The following is a 24,233-nucleotide window of genomic DNA, read 5'->3' as shown; positions in this document are numbered from 1 at the left end:
ATTTCCAAAATGAAACATTAAAATGCTATGTTTAGCATTCAAACATTTTACAACCTGGCTTGTTTCTATCTTTCCAGTTTTTATTTACTATTCTGGGAGAAACAGTTGGTAACTCTGCCTCTGGGTCTGAAGTATAGTTAGATCTGAGATAAACTCTGGTTTCATTTTACTAGTTCTATGACTGAGCAAATCATTTACCCTGCCTGCCTCAGTTTCCTCAACTGCAAAATGGGGATAAAAATAGCACTTCCTTTGTACAGGTATTATAGCTATCAAGTGCTTACATAAATGCTTATTCTCTTCTTCCACATACACTTTGAGTTAAGTACCTGATTTTCCTGCTATTCCTCTCAAACACCATTCCACTGCCTTACTCCATGACATGGTGACTCCATGTCACAGGTTATATATTCCATACCTAGAATGTTCTCACTCCTTATCTCTGCCTCCTTCAGTATTACTCAAAGCCCACCTTTTTAAGGAAGTCTTTGAAGCTCATCTCCATAGCTGCTAGTACCTTATTTCTGAAATTACCTTGATGGTGAAAATATTTTCTATATTCAGTTTTTTGTATGTTATTTTCCCCTATAAGGAATGAACAAAGACCATGTTTTGGAATTTCTTTGTATGCCTAACAGATAGTAAAAGCATCCATTGACCTAAAAACCTGAGCTAAATTATGGCATGGTGATTTTATGTTATATTAAAAAAGGAAAAAAAAAAGTACAAATCAATTTTTAAATACTATCTATAGCAATCCCTTCACAGAAAATTAAATTGTCTAAAATACTTCCAATTATAAAATGCTAATAAATGAAAATAGGATGTTGAGATTTTATAATGAAAACAAATTTTTCTTTTATAATTAGTTTTTTTTTCTAAATTTTAACTGAATCTTAGCTGTAGTCAATATATTCTTTTGCATAAATCCTAGACATCAAATAATACAGAGAAAATAACTAAGTGCAAGGTAAGACATGTCCTTCAAAGACAGACACTCAGATTTTCAACTTGCTTTCATAGAATTTCCATGAAACAGAATCTATGAAAACAGTATCTTCTTGAAATATTTTATAATGAAATAAATCTGTCATTTATCATATAGTAACACTTGATTCATAAGTTACAGTTGTCTCAACAATCTCCTACCAATGAAAAAATCTTAGAAATATCAATCTAAGAATATGCATACATATTTAGGAAAAGCTTATACATGACATTTATGAATAAATTATACATGATATATATATATATATTAACCAAAGAATACAGAGCTGAGATTTCAGGACATTTATTATTTCATTTGGAGACAACTTCTAACATACACACACGCACACGCACGCACACGCACACATACACATCCCAAGAACTGACGGCATGTAATAGGTACAGTCAGTTCTTAATTGATATAAGTTGATCATTCTGCAGACTTCCCCCTCCTACTGGGAGAACTCCACATGGCCCAGTGTGCCTGGGCCCCTGAACCCTGATAGGCTTCAGTGTTTGGGGCAGAGAACCCCTGCCACCCACCCTCTGCCCCTGATGCTGCCTGAGGCTCTGGAGTCCCACTGTCTGGCAGTTGAATTTGAATAATGCGAATTCACATAAAGCGAGAACTGTCTGTAATAGTAAGACACACTTTAAATGGTAAGCAAAATTTAAATTGCCTACAAATAGGCTTATTTTTCGGCAAAAAAATTTTTTATTTTAGTCCTTATCACCTTCTCACACTTACCTAGCACCACAGGATGCAAGGACTTATGGTAAACATGTATAATTCCATGCTTAAAACCTGAAGCATGCATTCAGTAGAATTTACACATCATGTGATGTTTCACTTAAGATATGTGCAATACTTTTTTTTTTAAAGCTGCAGAAATGTCTTCAATGACTCATTCATATATTAGATATTAAATTCATATATTAGATACTAAATTATCTGCTGCATTTAAAATCTGACAAGTTGATGCAAAACAACTATTAGAGATGTTATACAAATTCACTTTTTTACCCCAAGACTTTTTACACAGGCAAATATCTGGCAGAGTGGGAAAACGGCAGCAGCCTCAAGATTCATACTTAACAAAAATGGTTTAAGTGCATGACAATCCACATAAGAAACATGTACAAATGGCACAAATATTTGTGCAGTTGGGAACCACCAGTGCAAATGCATGCATTTGAGGTACTTATTTTTTTCATGGTCAGGTATAATTAATGCATAGTCATTTTCTGATAATCATCTTAGATCTCATAAAACAAAAACTTAGAACAAGTATGTTAATATCTTTAGATTCCAAAGCGCTACTCTTTTAATTTAAAAATGTTTAAAATGTAAATTTTTTTTCTGACGTTTACGACAGCCACTTAATTTTTTTTCTCTTATAAGTGGAGACTCTAGTAATTACACCTGGCCAAGAATATTTGAAATTCTAGCAAGAACTGTAGTAAATAGTAATAAGTAAAATACTTAGTTATTGCTTCATTTGGACTGAGAAAACCAAAAGGCATAAGCAGTGCTGAATGATGAAAACTACATATCTCAAGTAGTAGTACAAGCCCTTAAAAGGTCTCTCTGTGCAATAAAGGATTAAGCATTTTTAAGTTAGTTGGTACTATATGGCAGCGTTGGGGGGCCTACATACACACACATGCTGTGCATGGGAAAAATGGCTAATAGTGGGGCATGTGCAACTCCTGAGCTCTGGTAATTCTTTCTTTAGACGCTCCAGCTGCTCTACCTGGAATATATTTGGCTGTTCAGGCATCGAATCATATATCCTATAAAAGTAAAAAACAAACACAAATAAAACCATTATGACATAATGATTTGCATTAACAACTTTTAGTAAAACTCAATTATAAATACTTCTGGAAATTAAAAAAAATTAAAAATTCATTTTCTTGAAATAAAAGTTTATAATTCTAAAATTTTAGGATATTTATGTTCCCTTTAGCAAATTCAAATATACTCAGTAGCAATGCGTCAAATAACAGGTTAAACTCTATACTGCAAAAGAGATTCTAAATTTTACCAATACTTATCAATTTCTTATAAGCTTCATGATAGTTGTTAACAAACTTGAAAAGTTATATGACTTGAGAGAAGTAGCAGCTTCTGAAAATAGTAGGTATACTCTCTAAAAGTTTTTTTTTGAAGTCACCAATAATCTTATTCTTTTTAAATAGCCTTCTTGGCATTTCAAATATGACAATGGTTGACTTTCTACTGGTTTCTTAAACTTTTTCCTCTATTTCCATTATTTTACACTGAATGAAGCATTGGAAACGTCAGATTTTAGACTTTAACAGAATCTAAATATTAAAAAAGTTAAATATCCTCCCCCGATTCATACTCTAACTTCATTAGATTGGGCAACACTTTCTTTTCATAGGTAGAATATTTTATTCTAACCTTGGTAGAATGACCACAAAAGACATTTAATATACCTTAAAATAAAATATATATTTAACTGTGCTTTTAAACTTATTTCAATATAAGAAACTATGACTAAGTTACAGGGAAATTTTCCACAAAACATGTAATACCTGTCATAGATTAAGCCATGAATACCAAATTCCCTCAGCTTCCTTCTGTTTTCAGGATCATTGGTATCATCACCCCAACAGAAAATTACTAAGCCCTTAGATCTAGCTTCATCAATATATGATGGATTCCTAAGAAGTTCTTCACTATGTGCATTTATTCCCTAGAAAGAAAAAAAATTAATAATAAGAAATAATAAAAATATCCATTATACATTTAAGTCTATAATTTTCTCTACTTGAATTGCATAATAGAAATCCTAATTATTCTCATTCAAGTACTTTCTAGTCAGAGTTAATTTAAATTAGGATTACTTTAGATTTTTTTTTTCTCTCAAACCCCTTAAATTTGAACCTTAACTTACCAGCAAATTTTCAAACTGTGCAAAACTCATTGCAATGGAAATTGTCCTAGATCTTAGATCCATGAGTTGAGGATAAGCACCAGTTTTTCCTTGAGTCAAAAACAAAACAGGATATTTGTTTTGCTTGTGTCGAATCCTGTAACAGACATTTAACATTTATCAAATAGTAAGACAAAATATCTTTATTGGAAACTAAAAAAACAGAGGGTATGTGACAATATCTTCAAGCTGTAAGACAGCATCTTTGGTTCCTTTCTCTACTCACACATTAATATAAAGCCTTCAATTCTTCACTTTTGTCTATTTTAATTGTCTATTATTTTGGTGACCCTGCTTTTAGTCTCTCCATTCTCCAATTAATCCACTATGTCACTACCTCCAAACTTTTGATTGTAGTGTCTACTTAACATCAACAACTGAGGAAGCCTTCTAGTTTACTGAGAGGATTCCTTGTAGAGATATGAAGACATGATCAAATCACAGGACAAGAAGGCACATAATCAATCAATAAACATTAAGCACCTGATATTAATTCAGGCATTATGCTATATTCTGGGGACACAAAAAGAAGCAAAAGATTGACTTCAAGGAACTTTTAATATAATGGGAAAGACAATATGTAAAACAATATATAAAAAGTAAGTTATATACAAAATAGGAAGTGATTTAACAAAAGGAAGACCCTACAATTAAGAGGAGTTAAGAAAGGATTACTGTAGAAAATAAGGTTTTCACTAGGACATGAAGTCAGGTCATTCAGCAGTAACAAAAAAAAAAGAAGGAAGAGTGTTTCAAAGATGGTCAACAGACAAAGAAAATGACCAGAGCTGAGAGACAGAATGTTTTCTTTGTGGAAACCAGGAGGTCAGTGTCATTGGATTCAAAAGTACATGTTGGAAAGTAAAGTACAAAAGAAAGACTAGAAAAATAGACTTAAGAAGAGCTTTCAGAAGCTGAACATTTATATTTGATCTTGGAGGTAAAAAGGACCCAGAAACAAAGACAAAAAGAAACCAGACACTGAAATTTATTGGGGGTGATGCTGTGACATAATCAGACCTATGCTTGAAAATAAATTTAATTGGTGAATGGATTGGAGTTAGGAGAGTCTTGCAGCAAGAGACTTATCATCAGACTACTACAATAATCTAAACATGAGAGGATCAAGGCATGCATTAAAGTGATGACAGTATCAGAGAGAGAGAAAGAAGCATATTTAAGAGATGTTGAAAAGGTGAAGGTGAAATAATAAGCCTTGAATATAAGTGATAAAGAAGAGTCAAGGATAACTTCAAGTGCGCAATCAGGAAGGTGATGATGATGTTGCCTTCTATAATGATAGGGAGGGTGTGTGTGATGGTCTGAGTTTAAAATGTCTACTGGATATCCAGTTTGAAATATCTGAAAGGCACTTGGTTTGAAACTAGAGGTCAGCAAAAGGCTGATTGAGAATCACCAGCATAGAGAAGGTAATTAAATTTTGGAAACTGATGAAGTCACCAAGTGAAGTAGTACAGAGGGTTCAGAAGAGAATCCTAAAGGATATCTCTGATTAGAGGATGTGATCTGAATGAGAATCCAGAAAAAGAGACATAGAAACAATAGTCAGATAAGTAAATAAACAATAAGGTAAAAGGGGTGTTTTATCAATCTAGAGAAAAGAAAACATGAAGGAGATCACCATGAGAAAAGAAAATCAAAGAGAGAATGATCAGCATTGCCAAAGACTATAAAGTGGTCAAGAAGAATGAGGACTGAGAAAATTCAGCATCATGTGCATAGAACAAAAGTAGTGAATAGCAGGAGTGATTGAAGACTGGGGTTTGGCTGGATGTAACTGACAATATGATAAGAAGGCTAGAGATTCAAGAAGAGATGACAATGTAGAGTTGAAATGGTTCACTCTGGAGTTAAAATAGGAAGAAGAAGAGAAGAGGAAAGGTTAGTACAGAGAGAGATGGTCCAGGAGAGATTCCTGAGAGGTCAAGGGATTGGAAGCCATGACAGAAACGAAGAGTAGGATTTTATAAGGGGAAATAGAGGAAGAGGAGAAAGGTCAATAGATTACAGTCAGATAAGAGGATTTCAGAATTTTTGAATATGGAGCTAGTACCTTTGTGGATAATAGCAATAATCAAAAACTGTAAGCCATGTACCAAATTCTCTCAGGAAGGAAAGAGTGATTTGAGGTTTTGTAAACAAGATATTACGATTTTGACTGAGTCACATGAACCTCAAAACTACTAAATGATAAAAGTATGGGGGAGAACTTGGAAGAAGAAGGGGGTATTTCCTCTCCCCTGCTTGATAAGTGGGCTGAACAGAGTAAGTGAAGGTGCAACTACCATGAAAAGGATTGGCAGGGAGGCTGTGCCATCTGAGGGAAGACAAGTCTTAGTAATAATCAATAGTAGATAAAAGAAGAGAGTGAAGAAAAAATTTAAGGAAGTCTTGTTTCCTGTGGAGTAGGCATTTTAGAAGGCACAATTAATAACTGAGTAATATTGAGTTGAAACTGAGAGATACAAAAATTGAGGAGAATAGGAGTGAGGCATCGGATGGCAGGAGATGTGTAATGGGATTTTTGATGTGAATCATCAGGAGTTCAGAATCATTCAGATGTGAAAATTATGACCAGGTATGAGAATGTTTATCATTGACTGGAGGATGCCACTCCTCTACCCTCAAAAGAAAGGTATAGCAGGACATGGGAGGTTTTAAAGTCAGAGGGAAGGAGTTCTTCTTTGTACTAGGTTTTCCACATCCCAATTAGGAGATTGGACTAGAAGCAAGACATGGAAATTGCCTTGTGCTGGGAGAGATGGAAGTGGCTCCTTTGGTGCAAACAAGAGACTCTAGACTCGGCCCTCAGCAGTTTTTTTCTTAGAAGACATGCTGTGCCCACAGGAGACTCCAGACTCAAGGCACTACTACTCACACTTTATATATAGCTAAAGCATTCTTAAGAAACATCACTAAATAGAAAGGGAAGTAAAGATTTAAAGAGCCAATATGACTTCTTTGGGACATGCTTCTTCCTCAAAACTAGCTTCATGTCTATTTTTCTTTTTTACAAAGAATTACAAGAATGTTATAGTCATAATTTATTTAGATTTTAGCAAAATATTTAAAAGTCTAAAGTTATTAAAAAAAGTTATTAAAAGTCAACATTTCTCTTTTTTTATAAGAATAACTTTAGACTTTTAAAAAGAGAAATGTTGACTAAATTATAATGATTCCCTATCACTAAAGTCCTCAATGCTGGCATTATCTTCAACAATTTACTTTACACCTCACTTCATATAACAAACCAATTGCCAACCTATGTCTACCTCTAATCTTTCACGTAAGTCTCCTTCTACTGATTCATATGGTCACAAATCTAGCTCAGGCCCTCATTAGATCTCTCCTGAAATACCGCAATAGCCTCCTACACAACCTCTTTACTTCAAATACAATTTATTCTCCATACAATCATAAAAACAATTTTCTTAAATTATAAACATTACCATGACACTGCCCTTCTCAGTGAGCTTTGTATTACCTTTAGAATCAAATAAACTCCTCTGATGGCTTTTAAAGTCCTCCTCAGTCCTCATTCAAAATATACATTATATATACACACACACACACACACACACACACACACACACATATATATATATATATATTTTTTTTTTCTTAACAACTTTATACATGAATCTATAGCCCATTCAGCCCAGTCTTTTTGCTGCTCTTCACATAACATAAAACACTCTCCCCCATTTCCATGTCTTTGCATTGGCTATTATCTCCCATGGTTAACATGCATTCTTCCTAACTTCTACTTCTTAGAATTCCCCACTTTCCTTCAAAGCTCACCTCAAGTGCTGTAACCTTTCTCATATGAAACCCTTTCTAATTTCTCCCAATTTTCTAGGACCCGACCCTCTTCCAGGAATGTCTTTGTATTTATTTTGTACATACTTATATGAGTGCATGTTGCCTTCACTAAGAGAATGTTCTTTTAAGTAACTAAAATTTAAGAAACTAAACATTTTTCTTTTTGTATACCTAGCACTGTGCCTGATACATGGAAGGTATTTACCATTTGGTAATTGGCTAATTTCTGAACTGGTTGAATGGCCAAACAAAAGGGGAAAAATTAATGATCCAACATACTTGCAAGCTTTCCAATGAGTTGTCTCAGACTGTGCTTGATCCATTGTTATTTCACATTTTAATGAATAGCTTAGATTAAAACAAGGATGGAATACTTTTCAAATCTATTGATGATGCTGAGCTTGAGAGAGATAGTAAACATCCTGTATAACAGGATTCAAAAAAATTCTGAAAGGCTAAAATACTAAACTTAAATTATGATGAATTTCAACGGAGATAAATATATGTATTGTCTCATCCACCCCCAAAACTTTAAAAATACTACCTATAATCTGTGACTCACTTTTCTTCTCCATCCTTTCCTTTCCAGTTTCTGACTATGCTATTTGATTAAAATTGCTCTCTCCACAATTACCAGTTATGTCTTCATTGCTAAATCTGATTATCTCTTTCAAGACTTCTTGGACTTTGTGTAGCCTTTAACATTACTGTAGCCTATTCTTGATGCCCTCCTCTCAAGGGTATCTTGACATCATTATGGTCCAATTTATCTGTAACTCATGTATCTTCTTTTATCTTATGTATCGTCCTTTATACAAGGGTCTTCCTGTTCTTCCCAATTTGACATTTTTCTTCTAAAATCCAAAATGCTTGTTCACAGGTAAAAGATAGGAGAGATGTGATTAGATCCACTTGTTTGAAAAGATTAGAGGAAATAGGCATGCACAGTGTACCAGTAGAATATGTTAGCACATTCATTCATGGCTCAATTATCACACCTTTTCCCTCCCCATTAGAGCACACCTATGTCAGGAGGTTTCAGTGAATTGTAAGCTCAATGAGACAATAGTATGATATGGCAAGCAACAAATTTAATGCAATCTTAGGCTGCATTAAGAATGGCAAAGTTTTTAGGAGTAAGGAGCCAATAGGAACTGCTATATTCTTCCTAGGTCAAACTGTAAGCCCGAGAATATATATAGAAAGGCAACTAAAATTTGTAAAGGACATCGACCAAATCAAATGGAAATGTAGAGGAAATGAAGAAAATAGAAATGTAGCATGAGAAGATTTAGAAAGAACATGATTATTATCTTCAAAGTAATCTCAAGTTGGCACACAAATAAGAAATAAAACTTGTTCTGTTTGGTCTAAAAAGGAAGAAATAGGAGAAATAGATAAAAGAAAAATATGGCCTCATATAAGGTAATGACAATAGGACTTTAAAGCAAAGTGTACCCAAGTGTCAGAGATATATAGAGGAAAATTTGGAGGGATTAAGTTGTTTTTGCCTCTTAACTGAATTCCCAGAACTTTTCTGGTACAAAGTAAATACTTACTGACTGCTGGTTAGTTGGTTAGGTATGGTGCACTTAGTGGCCACTGAGATCCTATCCAACTCTGAGATTCTATAAGTGGGTAAATGAAGTATAGAAAAGAGAAGTACTAAGGATATGTGAAAATATGAAGATAAGATCCTATGTGGCTAAAGATCTTCACCAAAAAGTTTCAGGAAGAGGTGGGATTTAGGCAGAAAGGTGATTAGTTTCATTTTGGATATGGCAAATTTGAAATGCCAATGGAATGGTCAATAACTAGGTAACTGGTAATACAAAGCAATTAATAAGGGATAGTTATATTTAGGTCTGATTACATAAAAATAACAAATCAATGGAAGTTAAGTTAGATCACTAAATGAAGATAAGAGGAACTACTTACAGAATTACACAGATTAGAGGATATACTTTGTTAGGAATGATGAATGAATGAAGATTCTTGAAAAAATGTTATCTAAAGCTGAAGGGAGATAAGGATCAGAAAGGAGAGAAAAAGTATTTAGAAGTTAAAATATTTCTTGGAAAGAAGATATTCCCAGAAATCAGAATAGAAAAAGTTAAATGATTAGATAGTAGGCAACTTAAGTGAGATGATGTTCTAGAAAGTTAGCTGTTAAAAGAAGAAATAACATGAACTGATGCTAAGTGAAACGAGCAGAACCAGGAGATCATTATATACCTCAACAACGATACTGTTTGAGGATGTATTCTGATGGAAGTGGATCTCTTCGATAAAGAGAGCTTTAATTGATCAAAGATGGACAGAAGCAGCTACACCCAAAGAAAGAACACTGGGAAATGAATATAAACTGCTTGCATTTTTGTTTTTCTTCCTGGGTTATTTATACCTTCTGAATTCAATTCTCCCTGTGCAACAAGAAAACTGTTCGGTTCTGCACACAAATATTATATCTAGGATATACTGTAACCTATTCAACATGTAAAGGACTGCTTGCCATCTAGGGGAGGGGTGGAGGAAGGAAGGGGAAAAATCGGAACAGAAGTGAATGCAAGGGGTAATGCTGTAAAAAATTACCCTGGCATGGGTTCTATCAATAAAAAGTTATTTAAAAAAAAAAAAAAAAGAAGAGAATTAGGAGATCATTATGCACTTCAACAATAATACTACATGAGGGTCATTTCTGATGGAAGCAGCTATATTCAGCAATGAGAGGATCCAAATCAGTTCCAATTGATCAGTGATGAACACAACCAGCTACACCCAGCGAAAGAACACTGGGAAATGAGTGTAGACCACAAGATAGCATTTGTACTCTTTCTGTTCTTGTTTGCTTACATGCTTACATTTTTGTGTTTCTTCCCAGGCTATATTTACCTTCTTTCTAAATCCGATTTTTCTTGTGCAACAAGATCACTGTATAAATATGTATACATTTTTGTATTTCACATATACTCTAAGATTTTTAACATGTATGGGACTGCCTGACATCTGGGGAGGAGGTGGAGGGAAGGAGGGGTAAAGTTGGAACAGAAATATTTGCAAGGATCAATGTTGAAAAATTACCCATGCATAGGTTTTGCCAATAAAAATATTTAATAAATAAATAAATAAATAAAAGAAGAAATAGCCTGATCACTTGAGATAATACAATGGACTAAATAAAAGGAATAATTAATAGAGAAAGCACCAGCAAAAGTCTGGAGAAAAAAGTTATTAGGAATGGGAAAGAAAAGGCAAGTAAGGATGAAATAAAGTTAAGGAAAAATATGTTATAATCACAGGGGAAAATTTCAGATTTTAAAGACAGACTTCATTCAGTATTTTAAAAGTGAACTTATTGCCTTCAATTAGCTGCTAAATAACATAACCCCATTCACTTACATCATCCTATTTAAATCTTTGCTCAAGTGATCTGCAGACTTGAAGACCACTTTATCCTTTTTCCTTTATGAAGCAGTTTAATAAGTTCAGTCTTCCTTACTATCCTTAATTTTGCTCTCACACTTGAAGGTTTAATATGAACTATATCTTTGCTCAATCTTAGTCATTTCTGAAATGATTATATCTTTTCTGAAATGGTTATATCTTAAGAGATCATCATCAATAACAACTTTTATGTTCTTCAATGCTGAAACTCTTTTCTAATCATATGAGAACATTATGTATCTTCCTCTTCTCACCTCATTTCTTCAAAACCCATTCTTTTCCTTTCATTTTAGACATTCTAATCCATTACCCTCAATATAGCCGTATTTCCAAGAGTAAATTTAGATGTATAGGAAAAACAGTACTACTAATATGCAACACTCAGGCTTTGTTTAAACCAGATTTATTTTTGGGGGGGAGGAGAGGAAGAAGGTAAAGCAGGTGGCAAATATAGCTTATATTTGTTTCATTAGAAAAGTATTACACTGCTTTTTTTGGGTGGTTTTAATTACAATTACCCATGCCTATGCAAATACAAAATCTTTTAGAGATACTTTCCACTTTCTTTATTCCTCCTTCCTTTCATTTCTTTCTATTTGTGTTTATTTCCCCAAACATTTCTTTCTATTTGTGTTTATTTCCCCAAACAAAAAGAATTGAGAAAATGTGGAGGAACAGAAAAGGAAGACCAGATACAAAGGTAGTTTAGCTTTCCGCCAAACTGGGGTTAAAATTATAATGTAAGAATTATGTTACTTACATTGTGCAGACATCTGGATCAAATGAAGAAAATATAATTCTTCTACTTCCAGACTTTTCTAAAACAGTCTTTAAAATTATATCCAAGAACATGTTCATGTCAAAAAATGCTGATAAGTTGCCATCCCATATCCCATCCTAAATGAAAAAAATATGTTGAACTAAATTAGAACAATTCATATTTCCTAAGGGTTCAGTCATTTTTCACTTTATTAAAAAAAAATAACAAGGTATTTTCACCACTCATTGGTTCTTATCTCACACATACATACATACATACACCTCCCCCCCCCAAATACTCACATAATGTTATCAAAAGTTATTTGAAACATTTTCAGGAGTCTAGGGAGCACTGTAGTGTGCGGAAAATGTAATATTATTCTAGAAATATTGAGCACCTATTAGGATAACCACTATCAATCTTACAATCAAATAACCAACTGATGTTTAAACATTTCCAAGTGGCTACAATGAACAAAACATTTCCCTGTTTATCTTTCTTTCTGGATATCATGATATTCAATTTTCCATTCATGTAAATGAATAAAGGTATTTTGTAATATGAGCGAATTATTTGTTAGTGATTAATTCACTGCCAAGTTCTGCAACTTATTATAGAGACAAAGCTCTCATGAAAGAGGTAAATTTTGATGAGAAGTAAAGCAGAGTTTAACAGATAAGGTGTTGTCTGGCTTTGGTCAAACTGTGGTGAAAGACCTTAAGGACAATTGAATATAAATCTTGTTTAAGGCAAGCTCTGACATAAATACTAATGAAAAATGTGTCATGTTTTAAGTAGTTATTAATATACCAATATATTAATGTGTACATTGATAAATTAGTGGCAATATATTTTCTTTACGCTAAAATAAAATTAACTCCACTTGCACAATAATCATTTATAACATTGCAAATATAACCAAAAGACTATAAAGGTATGAAATTTTCTTACTCTTTGTTGGCAAATCCATTTTATTTCAATGTTAAATCCAACATTCTCTGGCAAAGCCTCTAAAACCTAAAAAGATTTTTTTAAGGAGGTAGGAGAATAAAGAAAAAGAAATAAATATTACCAAAAGAATAGAAAAAAAATTAAAATATTTTAAATTTTATGCTGCAGCAAGTACAATTTTTACTGGGTTATATAATTACAGCCAATATTTATACAGACCTGTAAAGTTTATAAAGAGTTTTGTAAATAATTTATTTATCCTTACAATCCTAGGGTGTAGATACTTTGATTTCTATTTTACAGATGATGATACTGAAGAAAAGAAAGGTTAATTGTCTACAATCCTTCAGTTTAAAGGTGTCTAAGCTGGTTTTTAAGTTAGATTTTCTTGACTCCAGCTTACATATTCTATCACCGTGCCACCTCACTGCCTAATGGATTACCTGGCAACAGATCACCAGTTATGTCTAACAGAATTTAAATTCTTATTCTCAATACTCATTCAACCTTCTCTGCTTCACTCAGAAGTTACAAAATGCTAATGGGGAATGTCATAATTTTACTTAGCAGGTAAATTATTAATTCATATTCTAACTTCAATTTTTTTTTTTTTCTGTGACAATTTGGGTTAAGTGACTCTGCCTAGAGTCACACAGCTAGGAAATGTTAAGAATCTAAGACCACATTTGAATTTGGGTCCTTCTGACTTCAGGGTTGCTGTTCTAACCACTGTACCACCTAGCTGCCCCATCAATTGGGTTCTTCTACTATCTGGTAGTCATTTTAGTTTTCTTTACTTAAGGAGATTCTCCACCATATTCTCCACCTATTCATTCTACTCATACTTTCTATGCCACATCCTTCCTCATGGCTCAACAAAGCGGAAAGAATTTTATGACTAACTTTATGCTCTCCATTCACTTCTACCTTTTAGAATATTAGTTCCTTCAAAATGCAGGTACCAACCTCTTTTTAATGTGATTCTTTCCTACCATCCCAGATATTAATTCACTCTCTCTCTTGAAATTACTTTGTATATATTTAATCCATGTATGTAAGAGAAAGAGGAAAGGGGGATAGGGTATAGAATAAACATTTATTAAGCTCCTAGTATATGCCAGACACTGTGCTTTAGAAATATTAATTTGATTCTCAGAACAACCTCAGAAGAATATAGATGCTATTATTTTCCTCATTTTATAGTTAAGAAAACAGGCAAATAAAAGTTTAAGTGATTTATTCAGGATCATATAGTGCTAGTAAATATCTGAAGCTGGATTTAAAATCAGGGCTTCCTAACTCAAGGCCCATTGTTCTATTCATTTTATCCATTGCACCACCCAGCTGCCTATTTTATACCTTCCCCCAGCCCCAGCTCCTAGAGGGCAGAAACTAGTTTATCATTCAAGGCACTTGATAAATGTTAAAACATTATATAAATCCTAGCTATTATTGTTATTATCATGAGTATTCAGTATAATACATTTAATAAGTAATTTATAATATTAAATTGAATTAAGCAAAAAAATTTAAAAAATAGCATCAAAACCACTTAGAGAGTCACAGCAGCAATTGTCACAAAAAATACAATTTTCACAAAAAATGTTCACTACCATCTTTGTTATTGTTTAACTACATCAAATCAGTTACCAGAACTCACAACTATTCATATATGCCCTGTATTTTCCTTTTAATAACTCAGAAATATTATACTATTACTCCAATTATATCCCTCTATGTCAACCACTGGGCCTTATTGCCAATTCACTTCATTTACCCAGCAACTGCCTTTTATTATTACCAAAAAAAAAAATTATTTTTAGTTAAAAAAAACCCTCTTTGATAATTCTCCAAGTTTTTTTCAAAATTATATTTGTATATGCATACAAACATACACCCCCCCCCCGCAAAAAAAAAAGAGAGAGAGAGAGAATTTACATATAATTTTTTTACAAATTTATAGTAGCCATATGTATTTCCTCTAATGAACAACCAGGAAGAAAAAGAACCTTGGAAACCCACTATAGGAGACTACATAAACTGAAATGGAGATGTTTACCCTAAAAAAAGAGGACTTAGGTTGACGTAAGAGCTGAATTATTAAAAGGTTTTCATGTTGAAGGATTAGAGTTGTTCAAAGCATTTTAGACATTACCTTATTTGATCCATTATGAGGATATTTGCAAATATGTCTACATGTATGAGTGTATATATACATATTTGTATACTTATATATGTGTGACACACATATATTCAAATATACATGATATATTTGTATACATATATTATCTAGATATAAAAATAACTCAGAAATTAAGATATATAAGAATGACAATTCCTAAGTAACAGTGCACATTTGAAACAGATCCAATCAGTCAAAAATTCTTTATTAAGCACTTACTTTGTACAACAAAGCACAAAAAATTGCAAAAAAGAGTATGTCTTCAAGAATTTCACGTTCTAATAGAAGATGACATGCAAATAGCAAGATACAAACAATATATGTATAGAGCAGATAGAAGGTAATTTTAAATGGAAGGTGCTAAATAGGAATCTGAAGGGAACAAGAAAAGATTTCCTGCAAAAGTTGGGATTTGAGCTGAGCCTTGAAAGATGCTAAAGGATCCAAAGGCAGAAGTGAGGAGTAAGATCATTACAGACATAGGAGATTGCAAGTGTAAAAAGCACAGCGACAGGTGATAGTGTTATGTATAAACAATTAAATCAATGAAACTGGGTTATAGTATGAGAAACTTGGGAAGTTAAGAAGGGTCCAGGTTGTGAAGAGCTATGACTATTGAAGATAAGAATTTATATTTGATTCTGACTGAGAAGCTAGAAGATTTCTTATGGTCCAACTTATGTTTCTGAAAAATCATTTGGCAGCTAAGTAGAAGATAGATTCAAGTGAGGAGAGATAAGAATAAAAGAGACCAACTAGAAGTAAGAGGTTATGAGGTCCTGAATTAGGGTAATGGCTGAGTGGAGAAGGCACTGTGTGCTATGTAGTAGTAAGCATACAAAGAGAAGCAAAAAAAAAAAAAAAAAAAAAGGCCCTGTCAAGGAGCTCACAGTCAAATGGATAACAACAAAAATTCAATATATCCAAAACAAAATTTATTGTTGTTGTTATCCATTTGACTGTGAGATCATCTAAAATTAGTGGTTGGTAGGATGATAATGGAAACTAGGTCTTGACAAAACAGATTTGTGAATCATGAGTACAAAGAATACGCATCTCTGTTGAATATTAAAGCTTCTTTTTCCCAGCTGTTAAATGGCACATTTTAAAAACTCATCAACCTATTTTTAATAATAATTTAACAAATATTTCTAAACTAGCTATGAGATTATAAAACTAAATAAAGTTGTTTATCTCAAGAACTTGCTTAAATAAATTTTTTTTACTTCAATATGATTAATATGGAATCAGAAGGAAATATTTAAAATAAAATAAAAATTTTTATACCAATAAGAATTATTCAACATAAAAATTTTAAAGCTATTCTTTTTCTATTCTTTTTGTAAGTATAGCTTTGCAAGATACTTACCATTTGGAGAGAAGGGAATGGTTGATTTTCAGAGATATAATTTTCTTCCATGCTTAAAGATGCTGAAAATTAAATTTACAAACTTATCAATGAAAAAGAAATAAACTCTCATAACCAAGTCCCCTTTTTCTATAGATATTTTAAGATAATACAGTAAATTTAACTCACAAATGTAATACTCAAAAATCTTTTAAAAACCACATATAACCACCCACCCCGAGACTTTATTTTCTAAAACATTTATGAAAAATAGATTCTAATATCTGATAAATATCCACTTGTATACAAAGAAGGAATACAATGTTAAAAAAAGACTATTGGCAAGAAAGTAAGGTAACCTGGATTCTATTCCCATCTCTATCACTAACCATGTAGTTTTGGGCTATTCCTTATCTATGGAATAAGGAAATTTATATATATAAAAGATCATATCAGGACTAATACTGTGACTGTATTTTTTGTGGTATAACTTATATATAGTTATTTTTAGAAAAAATTCAGTAGTTTAACATTTTTAAGTGGAATCAGTCAATAAACATTTATAAGTACCCACTAAGTGTTAAGCATTGTATAAACTCTTTAGGATATGAAGAAAACAGTAAAAGACAGTTCCTGTTCTTGATGAATCAACAACCTAATGGGGGAGACAATATATAAACAGCTATATAATAACAAATTATACATAGGATAAATTGGAATAATTAATAGTGGAAAAGCACTAGAAAAAAAGGACTGGAAAAAGTCCTCCTGTAGAAAGTTCACTGTAGCCAGGAGTTGGAGTTCAAGAGGAAAAATATTTCAAGCTTGAGGGTTGACTAGTAAAAATGTCTAGTCAGAAGATAAATTGGCTTGTTTAAGAAACCAGCAAAGAAGACAGTGCCATGGGATCACAGAGTATGGAGCAAAGCAGAGAAAGGTGTAAGAAAATATAAATGGTATTTGGAGGGGGAAGAGTTATAAAGGGCTCTGAATGTGAAATCGAGGACTTTATATTTCATCCTTAAGTATGGGAAGTTACTAAGTAACTGATATGGTCATACTGGCACTTTGGGAAGATAATTTTGATAGCTAAGTACAAGAATAAATCTACTCAGGAGAGACTTTCAGCAGGCAGATCAATCAGCAGACTATAGCAATACAAGTATGAAATGACAAAGGCCTGCTTCAGGAAAGAAGGCTTTTATGAGAGACATAAAACTAACAGGTTGGAAGAATGGAGAAGAATGTTGAAAGAAGTGAGAAATCAAGGCTAAAACCAAGGTACTAAGCCTGGGTGACTGGGAAGATGGCAGTACTCTCAATAGAAATAGAAAAGGGGTGAGGAATTGTGGTGAGGGAGAAGAGAGATGATGAGTTCAGTTCTGGTCATGTTGAATTTAAAATCTCTGTGGCATATTCAGTTTGAAATATTCATTAAGCAGCTGAAGGTGTGAGACTGAGGTCAGTCAAGAGATTAGGGCTGGATAAGATTTAAGAATCACTACCATAGAGATGATTAATTAAATCCACTAGAGCTGATGAGACCACCAAGCAAAGAAGTATAAATGGAAAAGAGAAGAAGACCCAGGACAGGACAAAGCCCTATGAGATAACCACAGTTAATTAATAAGCATAACCTAGATGAAGATCCAGCAAAGGAGACTATGAGGAAGCAGTCAGATAGGTAGCAGGAGAATCAGATGATAGTAGTGTTACAGAACTCTAATATTCTATGATTCTGTGAAACAGTTAAGTTTTTGTTCTTCGTTAAATGTATGTCTGGACTGACATATAAAGAATGTAAAATTTCGCCTTTAAAATTTCTAATTCAAATTAGAAATAAAGAAATAAAATACAAATGTTAATTTTAAATTAATCATTTTTTTTTTCAGTACTACTACATACCATTTAAGAACTGTTGTGATTTTAGTGCAGTTACATGAGACAGCTGGAAAACATAAAAGAAAAATTACAGTTATTTTTACGTCTCAATGTACACAATAATGCTTTATAATTAAGAGATGAAAGAGAAATCAGAAAAGGAAGAAAGTTAAAAATGTTTGCAAAATTGAGTATAATCTAAAGTACAATACTTAAAACAATCAATTTAAGAATGACTTCTAACAAATCATGCATTTCATAAATATACTATGGCAAAAAAACCTAAAAACAATTCCCCTCCCCCTGCTACCCAAAAAAACAAAACATCCAGAACAGCAGACTCCTCCCTTGGTTGCAAATGTGATTGCAAGGTAGCATTGAATGAGCTTCAGTCTAATCTGTGAAATGATTTATAACATTACATCTTTCAGAAATGAATTTGGAAGGCAGGGATAAATTACAAAAATGACACTGTATATTAACATAACTCACATGGTCTGAACATTTTCATGGTAAATAGCTAAGCTCTCTGACAGCAAAGGATTTTGATAAGCTCAGAGAAGGAAAAAGTAATTAGTGAAAAAGAAACATTCACTGTTTGGCTCACCTGGAGCTCCACATTTATTAATCTAAAGTTATGAAGGTAAATTCTGTAAGTGATGTTACTTTTACTATATGGCATGACTTATGATTCAAGAAATCACAAAATATTAAAAGCTGAAAGGGATCTTAATTCCAGTTAGCCATTTCATAAATGCTAGCCATTAGAAGAACTGCTCAGGAAATTAAACGGATAAATCAGCAAAAATTCGAAACAGTACTGACATTAGGATATGCTATATCCGGACAGAAAAAAATACGAGTTAAGGAAACATATCAAAAGCATAGTTCTAGCAGTAAGGGAAAAATTTAAATACCCAGATGTCTACTGGAACTTTAGTGCCAAAAACAGAGAAAGTAATAGTTTGACTTGCCTAAATAATGAGATTTCATCATTCAAAAAGTAGTGTAATGAATGAGAGAAAAATTTAACCAGATCTAACTTTTACAAAGTTAAAAATGATAAAAATGACAGGAACCTTGGGAGAACAAAGCAGCTCTTCTCTCAAGGGCTATGATAAAGAAGAAACTCAGGCATTCTTAACACATACCATAGATCTGAGGAGATAAGATTTCAAAAAAGTTCAGAAAAAGGATAGTTGGGGATTTCATGGACTGAAATTCAGTCGGATTTGGCTATGAAAGAATGGGAAGATACTAAGAAGGAAATTCTAAAGACAGAGAAATAATTCTAATAAGAAATTGGGAGTAATGTAAAGAGGTGCTGTGAATGCACTAGGAGCTTACCAATGTATCTATAAATATCTATATAGATACACATGTAAACAAGTGAAGGTATATATTCATATGTGTAAATACATATTGCATACAGAATTGACTCTTATAGTTCGTTAATTTTCGTATACCCATATGATAAACATATGCTTTCTCATTTCAATGACAAAAAGTTTTGTTTTAACTGTTTCATCTATTCCAGGAATTCTAGCTGAATTTATGCCCAAATTCTATTTTTTTTTTAAAACTTTATTTGTAGATATTTTGAAATCCTTCTTTTCTTCTGAGTTTGTGCCTTGAGCATTCTGTCACCATAAGGTCTTTTTATGACACGATTTTCTTTTTGCTTGGTCATTCTTATAACCCAACATCAGGTTCTTTTTAAATGAGATTTATACTTACAACAAATGGTTTGCATTACTGTAAGTATTAATTGATTTGTTCTCTTTGTTGTCCAAGGGATTCTCAAAAGTCTTCTCTGGTACCACAAAAGCATAAATTCTGAGGAACTAAAAATTTCCTGGTAGTTTAACTCTCACAGCCATGCATTAATATTTGAAAAGCCCTAGCTTTAACTCTATGGACCTTTATCAGCAAGATGATGTTTCTGCTTCTTAGTATGCTGTCTAGATTTGCTATACTTTTCCTTCCAAGAAATGTCTGCAGTGGTATTTGAGGCTAAGAATGTGAAATCTGACACTGCTTCTATTTTTCCTCCCTCTATCTGTCAGAAAGTGATGAGAAGAGTTGCCACAACCTTAAGTTTGCTTGATGTTAAATTTCATGCCAACTTGTATATTCTCTTCTTTCACCTTAATCAAGTGACTTTTCCAATTCCTCTTTAGTTTTTGCCACCAGAATGGTTGATTAGATGTCCAAACCTAAAGATTTTGAACTAATAGTTCTATGTCAATAGAGGTCTCCACTTGAGTTACCCAGAGATCTATTCTTGGCCCTATACTATGCTTCTGTCTTTTTCAATGATTTGGATAAAGACATATAGGCATATATGGCACAGTTATCAAATTTAGAGGACAAAAAATGGACATGAGATTTAGAATTTGAAGTAGTTTAAATATATGTTGAATCTGATGAAATGACATTTAAAAGAGTTAAATGTAATTTTTGATACCCAGATTCCAGAAATTGACTTCATAAACTCCAGACAGAAGTTTGCCCTAAAAGTACAACTAAGTCAGCCAGGAAAGAAAACCAATGAAATCTTCATGTAGACTGAGAGATACAGTGTCTAGGAAAAATGACAGTCAAACTATTTATTACTCTACCCAGTTAGGCCATATAAAAAAAGTTATAAATTCTGTAACAAATGTTAGGAGACTGTTATAAATTGGAGAGAATTCAGTGGACAACCAAGATGGTGGAAGGCATCAAGACTAACAAATATTGTTTTCAAATATTTCAAGAGGTGTCACATAAATAAGAAATTAGGCTTGCCCTGGCTGAACACAAAAGATAAAGCTAAGAGTAACAGGTGAAAGTTGTACAAAGCAAAATTAGGCTTATTTTAATAAAAGATTTCTTATCTATTATAACTAACCAAAAATTGAACAGTCCTACTTGGAAAGTACTAGATTCCTGGAAGTATTATTAAATCAAAGATCAAATTTACTACCTGTCAAGGATATCTTTAAAAAGATTCTTGTTTCAATTGAAAAATGAGTGGCTGCCCATCAATTGGGGAATGACTGAATAAAGTGAGATATACGAAAGTAATGGACTATTATTATTCTATAAAAAACGAAAAGCAAGCTGATTTTAAAAGAGCCTAGAAAGATTTACATGAACTGATACTGAGCAAAACAAGCAGAACCAGGAATACATTGTATACAGTAATAACAAGATTGTGTGATCAATTATGAAAGGCGTGGCTCTTCTCAGTGGTTCAGTGACCCAAGGAAATTCCAATAAACTTTGAATAGAAAATGCCATCTATATCCAGAAAGAGAAATGTAGAGATTGAATGTAAATCAACAAATGCTATTAAATTCACTTCTTTTTTCTGTTTTTTTTTTTCTTTCCTCTCATGGAGTTTTCTTTTTGTTCTGATTTTTCTCTCCCAATATTATTCAAAAAGAAATGTGTATTTAAAAAGTTAATATACATGTATAACCAGAAAAAAAAACCTAATAAAAATTTTTTAAAAATGATTCTTGTTTCTATGTTTTGATTCAGTAGTCTTGAGGTCCTTTCCATTTCAAATTCTGAATTCTATTAAATTTATTTAATTTATTCTCAGTAAGAGAAATATGAAGCATACTTCTAATATTTGATAGTAAATTAATTTCATATGAAAAAAGCAACTTCTAAAGTTAAAGAAAAATGAAAATTCTTATTACCTTCAACAGCTGGAGTTGTTCAAAAGTTAACTCTTTCACTGGAATTTCAAACAGTTCTGTGGGTTCATCACCAAATTTCTTAAAAAAAAAAAAAAAAAAATCAGAAAGATTAACCTTCACTAAATGCATTCCCAGTTATGAACAAACTATTATTTCAAACACATCATTTATTTAAAAAAAACCTGGAAAATAAGAATATTAGACTGCAAAAGACATAAATAGTACAGGGGTCTCTTCTTGTTTATTACTTCTCACTGTAAACTACTGTAGTAGTTTATTACTACAATAATAGTCTTCATTATAATCTCATCTTCCCTCCTTGAAGATTAGAAGAACTCTTTGATTTTTTTTCTCAGTATCCTCTTAAGCCTAGCACAATGATTAGCATATTGTAGATGTTTAACAAATATTTGCTTATTGATTGATAAATTTTCAAGAAGCCAGAATCACTGCCAGAACATGATAAGGCATATTTGATCATGAAGTGAAGATAAAACTTTAGTGGGGTACATTTTTTTCTTAGATTTCTTTAAAAAAAAAAAAAAAGGTAAACGTATTACTCAGAGAAGAGCATTTAGTCTAGAGTTTGACATCTTTATTATTCTGATACTTTGATGCCCCTGTGATTTAATTTATTGAAAGAGGAATCCCTTTTACATACTATCATTTACAGTTCCACACTTTCCCAGCCTGTACAACTCTTCTTCATATCCTCCCATAAAAACCTTCACAAGAGATTCTTCTAATGTGTTTGGTGCATTCTTTCTTACTACATGACTGACCCACTTTTTTTTCTGGTTACATATCTCTCTGATTATGTCTTTTATGCTACTTCTCCTGCAGTCTATTTGTGCCCAGCATGTATCTTTATCCAACTACTTTAATTCTTTGGACACTGTTATTTCACAACTTAAAGCCTTACAAAATGAAAAGAAAAGGGCAGGGGACTTATTAAATACCTATTACATGTTAGACATTGTGTTAACTAATCACTTTATAAATATTATTTTATTGATCTTCACGATAATAGTATGAGGTAGGCAGAGATTTAATGACTGGCTCAGGGTCACAGAGCTACTAACTGTCTGAAGCTGAATTTCATTAAAGATTTTCCCTGACTCTTAAGTTGAACTATGAATCCATTGCATAACTCAGCTTCTTTTTTCATTCCTTCCATCATTTTGCATTCACTGAGATCTAGCTCCTTTTTGATGATATGGCATTCCTGGTGAGCATCTTCCTGAACTTGGTATATTTTCATTAATATTCCTTGAATCATGTTAGATTGAGAATACTCTTTGCTCCCACTGTCACATCCATTCTATTTCTACAACGAACAATTGGCAATCTCTACTCCTTTAAAATTCTTTTAATCTAGACTACATCTATTCGAAACTGTGGTAGGTATTATCAACTAACCTAAAAAACATTCTTCTTGCTTCCTCAATGAGTTTAATGCATGGCTCTTTCCTTCCCAATTCCTGCCCTCATACTAAGGGACTTCAATATACATGTTAACAATCCCTCAAAAACACTAACTTCTGTGTTCCTCAATTTATTAAATTCTCATGACCTCAACTAAAGGATTTTCATATACCTGAGCTTGCTATTACCCATAAGTATTCCATTTCCAAGTTCATGAACTCTGAAATACCTTTATCTGACCAATCTTTTGTCATTCTACTTTACTCTTTGTCTTATAATTTCTAATCTGGTTTTTAGCTCTTATTATGATCTAATTCCTCAACCTCAGTTCTTTCCTAAGCATCATTCCTATAGTGGCTAGTATTCTCCCCATTTTCCTTCGTGAATAGGTTCAAATCTTTCAGATTGGATTGTTGTTTGTCCTTTGTTCTTGAAGAGGATCATGACATCAGGGAAGTGATGTCGTGATAGGCAAATGAATTAGGTTCAAGTGAGGGAGGGCTAGAAATATTGGTATATATTCTCCAGGACTCCATCCTATGCTTTCGCTTCTTCTTTTACACAAATTCTCTTGGTAATCTCATAAGTTCCCATCAATTCAATTATTATCTCTATAAATATGATTCCTTGTTGTATTTATTCCTAACCATTTTTCTAATTTCTAGTTTCTAACTGCCAATTGGGCATCTTGAACTAAATATATTACCATAAACTTCTTATACTCAGCATGTCTAAAACTTAACACATCTTTTCCCAC

General features: G+C 32.7%; 1 protein-coding gene across 7 annotated transcripts in view; it reads right to left on the bottom strand.

Moving 5' to 3' along the window:
* GPCPD1 (glycerophosphocholine phosphodiesterase 1) overlaps window positions 1–24,233 on the bottom strand; it is a 110,297-nt gene that overhangs the window by 33,182 nt on the left and 52,882 nt on the right. For 5 of the 7 annotated variants that reach the window (XR_007950409.1, XR_007950408.1, XM_051975962.1 and 2 more), the window contains exons 14-21: window positions 22,052–22,129; window positions 18,384–18,426; window positions 16,500–16,561; window positions 12,949–13,014; window positions 11,998–12,134; window positions 3,912–4,047; window positions 3,550–3,710; window positions 2,742–2,781 (exon numbers count right to left, since the gene is read on the bottom strand). Coding sequence is in view for 5 of the 7 variants with exons in the window: in XM_051975962.1 (XP_051831922.1) it covers window positions 2,742–2,781; window positions 3,550–3,710; window positions 3,912–4,047; window positions 11,998–12,134; window positions 12,949–13,014; window positions 16,500–16,561; window positions 18,384–18,426; window positions 22,052–22,129 (723 nt within the window). In the remaining 2 variants the exon portion in view is untranslated. Of the gene's footprint in view, window positions 1–1,275; window positions 2,782–3,549; window positions 3,711–3,911; window positions 4,048–11,997; window positions 12,135–12,948; window positions 13,015–16,499; window positions 16,562–18,383; window positions 18,427–22,051; window positions 22,130–24,233 lie in introns of those variants that run through there. The other 2 variants (XM_051975960.1, XM_051975961.1) reach the window with 1 other exon arrangement.

Source organism: Antechinus flavipes, chromosome 2 (assembly GCF_016432865.1).
Source record: "Antechinus flavipes isolate AdamAnt ecotype Samford, QLD, Australia chromosome 2, AdamAnt_v2, whole genome shotgun sequence".
In the NCBI taxonomy this organism is placed as follows: Eukaryota; Metazoa; Chordata; class Mammalia; order Dasyuromorphia; family Dasyuridae; genus Antechinus; species Antechinus flavipes.
This window is presented reverse-complemented; position numbering and strand designations above follow the sequence as displayed.